Source organism: Paramacrobiotus metropolitanus, unplaced genomic scaffold (assembly GCF_019649055.1).
Source record: "Paramacrobiotus metropolitanus isolate TYO unplaced genomic scaffold, Prichtersi_v1.0 Parri_scaffold0000067, whole genome shotgun sequence".
Classification (NCBI taxonomy): Eukaryota; Metazoa; Tardigrada; class Eutardigrada; order Parachela; family Macrobiotidae; genus Paramacrobiotus; species Paramacrobiotus metropolitanus.
Genome location: NW_026570287.1, coordinates 654672 through 664402, shown reverse-complemented (window position 1 = coordinate 664402; position 9731 = coordinate 654672). Strand labels below are relative to the sequence as shown.

The 9731-nt window shown below is 41.0% G+C and overlaps 1 protein-coding gene across 1 annotated transcript; it reads right to left on the bottom strand.

Annotated features, from left to right (window-relative positions):
• Positions 1 to 24: 24 nt before the first annotated feature.
• Positions 25 to 8784, bottom strand: LOC129594358 (multidrug resistance-associated protein 1-like). The gene is made up of 24 exons (XM_055491019.1): positions 8199 to 8784; positions 7469 to 7645; positions 7086 to 7217; positions 6865 to 7002; positions 6662 to 6784; positions 6310 to 6371; positions 6108 to 6239; positions 5874 to 6041; positions 5629 to 5806; positions 5077 to 5331; positions 4842 to 4973; positions 4419 to 4637; positions 4035 to 4343; positions 3743 to 3964; positions 3633 to 3676; positions 2800 to 3575; positions 2476 to 2717; positions 2324 to 2392; positions 2037 to 2236; positions 1706 to 1943; positions 1203 to 1508; positions 828 to 1077; positions 649 to 760; positions 25 to 532 (listed from the first exon to the last, which is right to left on the bottom strand). Exons 1-24 carry the CDS (start codon positions 8316 to 8318, stop codon positions 418 to 420), a joined length of 4719 nt encoding a protein of 1572 aa, XP_055346994.1. The 5' UTR covers positions 8319 to 8784; the 3' UTR covers positions 25 to 417.
• Positions 8785 to 9731: the final 947 nt, after the last annotated feature.

The following is a 9731-nucleotide window of genomic DNA, read 5'->3' as shown; positions in this document are numbered from 1 at the left end:
GAGTTTAATGATGTTACGGAAAAACCATCTGCATTTTTATTATTCCGTTTACTACTGGTATCCACACAGGATCGTGGCGATCCTTTTGCAAACCAGTCTCAAAAAGGCAGTTAAATTTTCCATCACAGGAAACAACAGCCACGTAAAGCACATCCGGTAAAATACCACAGCAGAACAGTTTACAGCAGGTCCGGGTCAATCACCAGTAACAGTAACATAACCAAATCACAGCCTATCGAAAACCACAGTAATCCAGGCACTTTGATTACAAAGGTCACAACTGAGAGAACGGAAAGGAGGGGCGGTTTAAGTAACAAATAAAACAGTCAATAATAAATACAATACAATACTGTGTTACGCACGAGGCTAAAAAAATCAAAGCATTATACGGGAAAATGCGTCAACCGTAATCTCTTTTCATGCGGCCAGACCGGCACTTTTCGCTAAACTGTAAAATATACTCTTGGGGTCAGCTAGCAAATCATCGGGGGATGCAAACTCCTTTACTCGGCCTTGGTCTAATACCATCACTCTGTAAAGCAATATCATGGAAAACTGACACTTAAAGCAAAAACAATCAAGCATGATTCAGACATTCAGTTACACGAATTTATCGTTTGGCAGTTCAATGCAACAAAGTTTACTTACCGGGTGCTGTCCATAATTGTGTTTATCCTGTGAGCAATTGTTAATATCGTACAATCCGAAAATTTATCTCGAATGGTTTCTTGAATCAATGCATCAGTTTCCAAATCAATAGCTGAAGAGAAAACAATACAACATGATTCACCTATCAAAAGAAATTACTTGGTGCTGCACAAAATTACCGGCCGTGGCTTCGTCCAAGACAAGAATCTTGGTTTTTCTCAGAAGTGCTCTGGCAAGACAAATCAGTTGTCGCTGGCCCACGCTAAGATTTTCTCCACCTTCCGCTACGAGATGCGTTAATCCGTCTGGTAAAGCGCTCACAAAAGTCTTCAAATGCGAATGTTCCAATGCCGACCATATTTCTTCGTCGTTATGCTTATCGAATGGATCCAAATTTAACCGCAAAGATCCGCTGAACAAAACAGGCTCCTACGTTTCAGAACACAAACAATTAGGTATGGATTGTCAAAAATGTATCAAACCCAAATTTCAGCATCACAAGCAAGTCTACATAACACATATTAAAATAAAAAAAAACTATTTGTATTTAGTACCTGTGGCAGGATGGTTATCCTGGACCGAACATCGTGCAGCCCCATGTCACCGATATTCTGCGCATCAATTTCAATCTGTCCTCCAGCTGCTTCAATAATCCGGAACAAAGCTAACGTCAGTGAACTCTTTCCGGCTCCTGTCCGACCGACAATGCCAATTTTCTCGCCCGGCTGAATATCACAATCCACACCACGCAGCACCAAATCCAATTCCGGTCGATAGCGGGTCTGATAATTCTCGAAGCGCACCCGGCCCGCGGGTGGCCAGTCTTTAGGAGGACGTTTACCATCAATCACCCATGAAGCCTAAAACCATGAATCACCTCACTCATGACCTCAGTCACCCATATGAAGCCCTGTATTTGTAATAGTTGACAAAGATTTTAAATTTTACAACCAGTTTTAACCAGTGTGATAGCGAATGGCTTTTGTTATTATGCGTGACAGAGTGTAGAATTTTAACCAAGGAGACAAAAGATACGTCGTTAAGCATTAATTGATACCTCGTTGGGAATTTCGCTGTATTCTTTGATTCGTTCCACCGAAACAACATTACTCTCCAAATCACTAATATTTCGCACCATCCAATTCATCACCTGCGTCACACTAAGGGAATAACTGATGGACAAGCCGATATTTTCGGGATCTGCACCCATATCTAGGCTTTTTGATAAAACAGCAAACACAGCGGCAAAGAACGTTATTAAATTTCCCACACAATCCATTCGTATGGCAACCCATCTGCAAAACGGTTTAGGTCAATTCACACAAAAAGCTATAACCCAGAGCCGATAACGGGAACACTGAATGTAAGATATGACATCGACATCTTACCGTTGCGAAAGAATGTTCAAGAAAAATGACATATTATTAGCATCCACTCGACGCTCATTTTCCACAATAAAACGTTCGCCCTGCCGAGCGGCCAAAATCACACTGGACCCTTGGACAGATTCCTGGAAGTGCGAATATATCGGTGACCGGGAAATGGCTTCCAACCGTTTCAGTTGTCGATTCGATGCAATATAAAACCGCTACAAAAAAACTACCATAGTGAAAACACGATCAATATCTATTTTAATTTCACTAACAGAAGGCATTTTTTGAACGAGTAATCATACCTGGACCAAGAAGTAAAAAATCGCCAGCGGAATTATTACCGGACTGAATATTGGGGTACTGATGGAAATCTGTCATACAACAAAATATTCAAGTATTTACATAATATTTCAAATCTGCATTCAACGACTCAGTTCAAGAGTATGACACGTACCACTACTAACGTGAACACCACACTCAAGAAGCAGTAGATGACACCTTCCATGTTCAGCGGGATCATACTATCCACAATCTCCACATCCTTCGAAAATCGGTTAACAATACGGCCCAATGGTGTCGTATCAAAAAAAGACATGGGCGCCCGCATGATCCGCATCAACATCCCTCTATGCAAATTTCTGCTGGCCATAATCTGTCCATACGCCAGGATCAGGTACGAGCACAGGATAAATATTGCTGTAAAAAAGTTGCACTTCCAAATTATGCATTCAAGCAAATGATAATGATTAATAATATTGAAAATGTACAAAACATTTACATTGTAAGAATCCAAAGGTAAAGTAGACGCCCAACCGATAATCCCGCCATCCGGGATCGCCTCTCCTATCGGTATAATTGGCGTCCTTGGTCCATTCCGTCAACCAGAAACTTCCACTGACGTTGAACGCATTAAACAGCGTATACGATCCCACCATACCAAAGGCCGCCAAATACGTCGCATTCTTGAAATACGTATGGAACACTTTCATCTTCACCTGCCCAAACTCCGCCGTCTCCGACTCCACCAATTTCCCTTTACCCTCGTCCTCATCATCTTCTTCCAACAATTTGGCTTTCTGCTCGGGTAAAACAGTTCCGTTCTCCTGCTTCTTATTGGTCAGCGACACCCGCGATGCGCGACGGAACACCTCGCGGACTTTTCGTTCAGCGCGCATGGAAGACGTTCGTTCTGTTCGCATGGACGAGACGGTGGATAAGGATGAACTACTCCGCTGTCGCTCGTACGGCGGCACTTGCAGACCGCCCACATGGGATATTTCCGTAAGTATTTCCTCTTTCTTGCTGACGGCATCTGGGTCGTTTTTTTCCACGGCTTCCAGTTCGTCCAAGTAGTACGTGCGCAGGAATTCCGCAAAGACTCCATTGTTCTGCAGCAGCTGGTCGTATGTGCCCACTTCCGAGATGTGCTTATTACCCAGCACCACGATGCGATCCACTTGAGGGAGGTAACCGACACCATGCGTCACCAGGATGCGTGTTTTGTTGTTCAGCATTCCATTCGGTCCAATGACATGCTCAAATATGTGCTTTCCGCTAAAACATTACCATGGTAATTTCCGAGAAAACTCAGGAAAGGCACGACACACTTACACATGAGCATCAACAGCACTTAAAGGATCGTCCAAAAAATATACCTGAAACGTTTACACGCACAAATTGAACGTGTCCCACACACAAAACATGTTAAAGTTACAACTTACATCCGAATCGCTATACACTGCTCGCGCCAAGCTGACACGCTGCCGTTGTCCACCGCTTAAATTTGTTCCTTTTTCTCCAATTTCAGTCTGATCTCCAGCAGCCAACAATTCCAAATCGGTGCGCAATGCACACGCATCCAACACTTTTTGATACCGCTCTTCATCCAATGGTTTACCGAACAAAATGTTTTCTTTTAGCGTTAAGTTCTGGATCCAAGCTTGCTACAACAAAAAGAGAGATTTAAAAACCAAGTTAACGCACGGTCTACAACAATACCAATAGTTTTTATACCTGCGGAACATATGCCACGGTTCCTTTAACAGCCACATCACCGGACAATTTCTCCATCAACCCCAACATTGCCGCAACAACAGAGGACTTTCCGGAACCCACTTGTCCAACAACGGCCAATAATTCTCCATGCGCAACGTCCAAATTGATATCTTTGAGACAAACGGGCTCTTCTTGTCCCCATGAAAATGTACCATTCTGGATGCGCAGTGCATGCTTGATGTCGGATGCCGGTAGTGAGCGCACGTTATTAGGATTGAGTTCATCGTTGCACAAAAATTTCGTTAAGCGTTTCAAAGACACCCGCGACTAAACAACAGTAAATTGTTCAATAATTTTAATCTATTAACTGTCCACGTAACATATTTAAACAACTGTGGGTACCTGGACTAGTAAAGTAACACAATGCGGTAACATTGTCAGCGGTAATCGAAGGATATTCAGCAGCGACAGGGCCACAAACGCCTTATCGGCATCCAAAACGTTCTCCGATGACGATAAGACGAAGGTGGCAAAAGTGACAAAAGACATGAGAAATGGCGTTACAAACCAGTTGAAAGCCGAGATGGCTTCCAATCGCGCGGCTTTTTGTAACTGTCTTAGCTGAAAACAAATTACCGTCAATTTTAGATACTAATTAAAAAAATTAATATAGCTGTTTATTTAACACTAATGTAGTACATGAACAATTTGTTGAATATTACTCGTAAATACAGATGATGCTAACTGTAAATAACGTAACTGGTAAGAATGTAACAGGGCCACATCAAAATAAATGTTTCCCTGTTTGAATTTGTCACTACTAACTTCAAGTTCTCTCAGTTCCAGCACTTGTTTCTCAAACGACTCTTCCCATGCGTATAACTTCAAGACCTTCATGCCGTTTAGAATTTCCGATGTAAGCTTGATGCGCGCGTCCTTATGCTTCATTTGTGCTAACTACACATAAAAATACAGGAATCACTCAATTTATCTCGCAATTGCACGCTAAGTATACAATGTAAACACAGAGATCCTCGTCTCCACAGTCCACACAATGTACCTGAATGCGCTTATTGCGGCTAGCCAGGAAGTAATTACTGGGAATCGTCATAAGTAACACTGCCAACCCGGCAAATACCGAATAACCAACGACATCATACAGGAAATAAATCGTCAACCCAATGGAAAATGGCGCCGACCAAAGCAAGTGCACGTATACCATCAGATCGTTTAGACGCTGTGCGTCCACAGACATAAGATTGACAATTTCACCCAGATTGCTAGAACGTTTCGCGGAGCTGGTAATCCTCAAAGCCTGGAAATAGCGGCATTTACCATGTAATCAATAAAAAAACTGCGGAAGTACAAACAGATACGGTGGCAAATCTAAAATTAAAAAAATATATTTGTGGTCGTATGTCTAGAAACTTCGATTCCATCTAATGATTCGTGAATGATCTGAATAAATCCAACGATATCGTAATCTACACCGGAAGTAACGCCTATCACAATAACTCCGGATTAATCCGATCAGTCTGTTAACTAGCTACTGAATAATATTCAAAAATGAAAGACATGAAAATAATTATTGTGTACTGTACACGGTACACACCTTTCGGTACACGGCAGCCATGATTGAACCCCGAATTTGCAGCCCCACCCGGCTTGTTTTAAAGAAGAAGTGATTAACAAAGAAGCACTGAGCAGTGCCAGCGACTAGCATGATTGCCGCGTAGAAATATCCTTTCCAAACTTCCGCACTTCCATCTCCAATGAAATCAATCAATAACCTAAAAAGCACTTAGGCTATCAACCCTACTCACTTCAAGCACAGGTGACAAGCAACCTGTTGTGTACCTTAAAACTTGCGGTGATACAAACAATAATAAGTCCTGCAATATTCGATAAAATCCAGCCAATGATGCCGGTGCCCAGAATGCGCGGATGAGAGCCCAACCAAGCGATGCTGAATAAGGTTTCTTGGGAACCACTTCCGCATCCACTGTATATGTTTCATCGTTTCGGCTAAAAAAAATTTAAGCGCGGCGTTGTGAACCTCCTCTATAATCACAAATTTTGGAGTAAACTCACTTTTTTGATTTCTCCAATTCTCTATCCCAGAACTTGTGGAGTCTATCGACGTTCTTCTTCGTTCGATCCTGCTCGGTCAAATCCCATAGATCACTCTGCAGCAACGGCTTTTTCCAGCCTTTATATGCCAACCTGTCAGATAAAACCAAGACTCAAAATTATTAACAAGAAAAAAAACAAAATTACTCGGTTGCACACTTACGTTGTGAAGTACGAAAATGTAACCCAGCTTGGTATCGATGCCAGCGGTTCCGGAGAGGGTTTCTATTAACATATACCAGTGCAGTTCATATGTGCTAATTACCTTCTAAACGTATTACCATTTCACCCTCGACTCAAAAGACCTCAATAAAACTATCAGAAACAATAAGGAATAAGTAGGGTAAAAAACAAAATATTTTCAGTATTTAACTGGAAACAAAACCAGTGCACAATAGATGCAAACTGCAAATTTCTCAAGTTCAAGTTCATTGCTATTACTACGTTTACGTAAAGCCAAGAATGCCACTGAAAAGCTTTAATTATCGCTTATCAGAGACCTACGTAATTCGTACTTTGCCATCTCCGAGCAGCACGGAGAAATATTCTGCGAACCACGACAAAACGAACTGCACGACAACAATGGGAAACGATATCACCAATGTGATAAACTGTAGTTGTACCGGGCTCGATAAACCCTACAAATCAGGCCACAATTAACACCCATAAATTTATCGGGAAATACCTATGCCATGCATCGCATCATGTTGTGTCGTACCGTATTAATCCGTTGAACGATACCGTACCGGAAGGTAATAATTCCTTCAATGAGCATTAGCAGCCAAAAAATTAGGAGTATTCCCGAAGAGGGTCTCGCGGCCCTTCTGTCGAAGAAAATGTAAAGTGCCGCCAATATCTATAAATAAAAATAAAGTAAAAGGAGACGCCACATCGAACATGATTGCTTAAGCAGAGAAAACGTTTTGAAAATCGGCGTACAAATGTTGCGGTTTTGATGAGCGGAACCATGAGATCCACATCAGTAAAATAACTGACGGAGCTTGTCCTCCAAACATCAGCGATATAAAAGAAATCTACGAGGTTCAGAATGGCCAACGCACATGTCAATATCTGCAACAAAACAACATGCCATTTTTTAACCAATCAGATTTTTAATTGTTTACTCGTACATTGTTTTCAACTGAACGATACAAAATGCACATGGTCATGGACCTGTATCATGGAACTGTATAAATAATTCTAACTTAAATAACTGTAAACTGTAATGTGTTGTACTGTAGAATAAACTGCACAAATTAGAAATTATATCTACATCAATAATTGTATTTATTCTAATATTTTTTAAACTGTAGTTCTCGTACAGTTTTAGCGACGGAGACCCAGGTCCAGTGCTTGATTTTGTACTTGGCCGAGAGGACGTTGTACGCTTGCACCGGCAGCATCAACCACAGAAACCCGCACGGGATCCACACCAATGCGGTCTGCTGGAAGCAGCGCGTAAAATCGGGATTCTCCGTATCCCATGTCACCGATCGGTTCTACAACAAAAGCGCTCGGATCAGCACAAGGCTAAAAAAATACTGCTCGTTTTCGGTGTTTTTATGTCGATGTAGCAAGATCACCACTTGCACAGATGATGCCGGCTTTTAGCTGTTCAGCCGGCAATACATCAATCATAATTTATTGACCCACGAAATGAATGTATCACGCAAACCAACAAGAGCTTTCACAGCATCAGCAAAATAAACATATCGTCCATAAAATAATTCCGCAATCTGCCGCATGAGAAAAGTACTTAAACAAAAAATTTTGGGTGTCATCCAATTAAAAATCAACCAGTTAATCATGTTTATAAAATGCCGACTATATCAAATAGGCGAAAATCATCGCATATTTATTAAACATAAAAAAATTTATTTTTTCAAAAGTTAGTAAACGATTGTACTGTCTCAAAATATGTTGCGATTTTAAACGCTATTTACACTTTCTTTTTTAACATTTACAGTTTTATATTAATTACCTATAAGCAAAAAATAATTAACAATAAAATGCGCCTAAAAGCTCGTAATCTGAAACTGTCGTAACTCTTACCCAAAATGCATCGCCGTCGGGACAAAAGTTCTTCGGAAAGGGATGATAAATCCCTTCCAAAGCAGATGTATCGCTGGGGAGTTCTTGACTTCCTACTGCGTTTTGACTTGGACGGAACATGATGGCTGTCCAGCAATAAAACCATCTGTAACGTCAGGTAGACTGACTGCACAAATAAATTATCAAGTTTGGAAGCTCAGAGCACAGCTCGACACGGTGAATCTCCACAATAGCAAACAACCGACCAACAGACAATCATTAATTAATGAAAGCGAGCAATAAGTCCTTGGTCCCAAACAATGTGGCGATATCTTGCAGAACAGGCACGACTGCTGACAATGCAGCGACTTTAATACTGTGGAGAAATGCTGTTCCGTTGCGGATAAGCATAAGTGATAAGATAAGGCTTTTTGACCGAGAGACCCGACGATAATTCGATGCAAGCTGGCCGTATGAAAACTGTCAACATTTCAAAAGCACAGCACCAACACCAAAGACTATTAAGCATCACTAAAAAACTAAGAAAGCGGAAAGCCGAAAATAGCTTCCAGGTTAACTCTGAGGGAGAATTATTTGAAATGTGTGCTCACGGGCTTTTGAACCCACGTATTGTAATGTACGTACTCGTTTACTCGTACTTCCGGAGGCAAAAATACGTCACTGCGGTGCAGTGCAGCCCAGCCCACCGCTCACAAATACACCGTTTACCTAACTTCAATTACAGTACGAGCACTTTAATTAATAATTAGCAGTCTGCCGTTAAAAAAAATATAGATAAGCGTTGTTTTACTGTTGCCGGATTCAGATGGAGATAAGTTAATAAATACGAGTGTATCATCATGCGGTTGTAACTCATGGTCAGATAATGTGCTGAAAATCAAACATGTAACAGTAATAATTTAAAATTTATAAGTGTTTTTAAAATTTTAATCAATTGTAATGGTACAATGTCATATCCTAATAATAATTACTTTTATATTGTAGCAGGTTTAGAGTTCGTGTTTGTTGTACGAGGGTGTTTTATTATTTTGTACCCGTATAAATGCTTGCACTGTGGTTCTGCAGACCCTGCTTTGATGAATAAATGTTTCGATTGATTAATAATCGTAAAAATAAATGTAATTTTGTTACAGCGCGTGTACGCGTGCATACGTTTCGCTAGTTGCAGTGCCTGTTTGGGTCGCTATTTCAAACATTCCAAACTCCTAATGACATCATGCAGCCATGTGGGACATGCGTGCAAATCTCTGCCAGCTGTCCGGCACGAACAACGTTGACTGGCACCAGCAATAATTACAAACGCGTGCCGCATGGAGAAACTGTTTAAACATTAGTAATCATTTTATCAATACACTGGCTGTTCGCATAAAATCGAAATGAGATCGAATCGAAATGATTTGGCCCTAAAATCCAAATGAGATCATCGCATTTTACAATTCCCAACCAAACTGTAGAACATAAATTTATTATATCCTGTACTGTCTTATCCGAGCCGGCTTTACTTTCAAGCAAGCACCTTATTTATGATGGTCA

What these genes read in the sequence shown, in the direction of transcription:
- LOC129594358 (XM_055491019.1), bottom strand. Translation starts at nt 8,318, where the DNA reads ATGTTCCGTCCAAGTCAAAACGCAGTAGGAAGTCAAGAACTCCCCAGC. An exon ending in GTATCACCGCAAGTTTTAAG is followed by an intron (nt 5,807 to 5,873) that starts GTACACAACAGG and finishes AGTGCTTTTTAG; the next exon opens with GTTATTGATTGATTTCATTG. An exon ending in TGGAACTGAGAGAACTTGAA is followed by an intron (nt 4,638 to 4,841) that starts GTTAGTAGTGAC and finishes ATTTGTTTTCAG; the next exon opens with CTAAGACAGTTACAAAAAGC.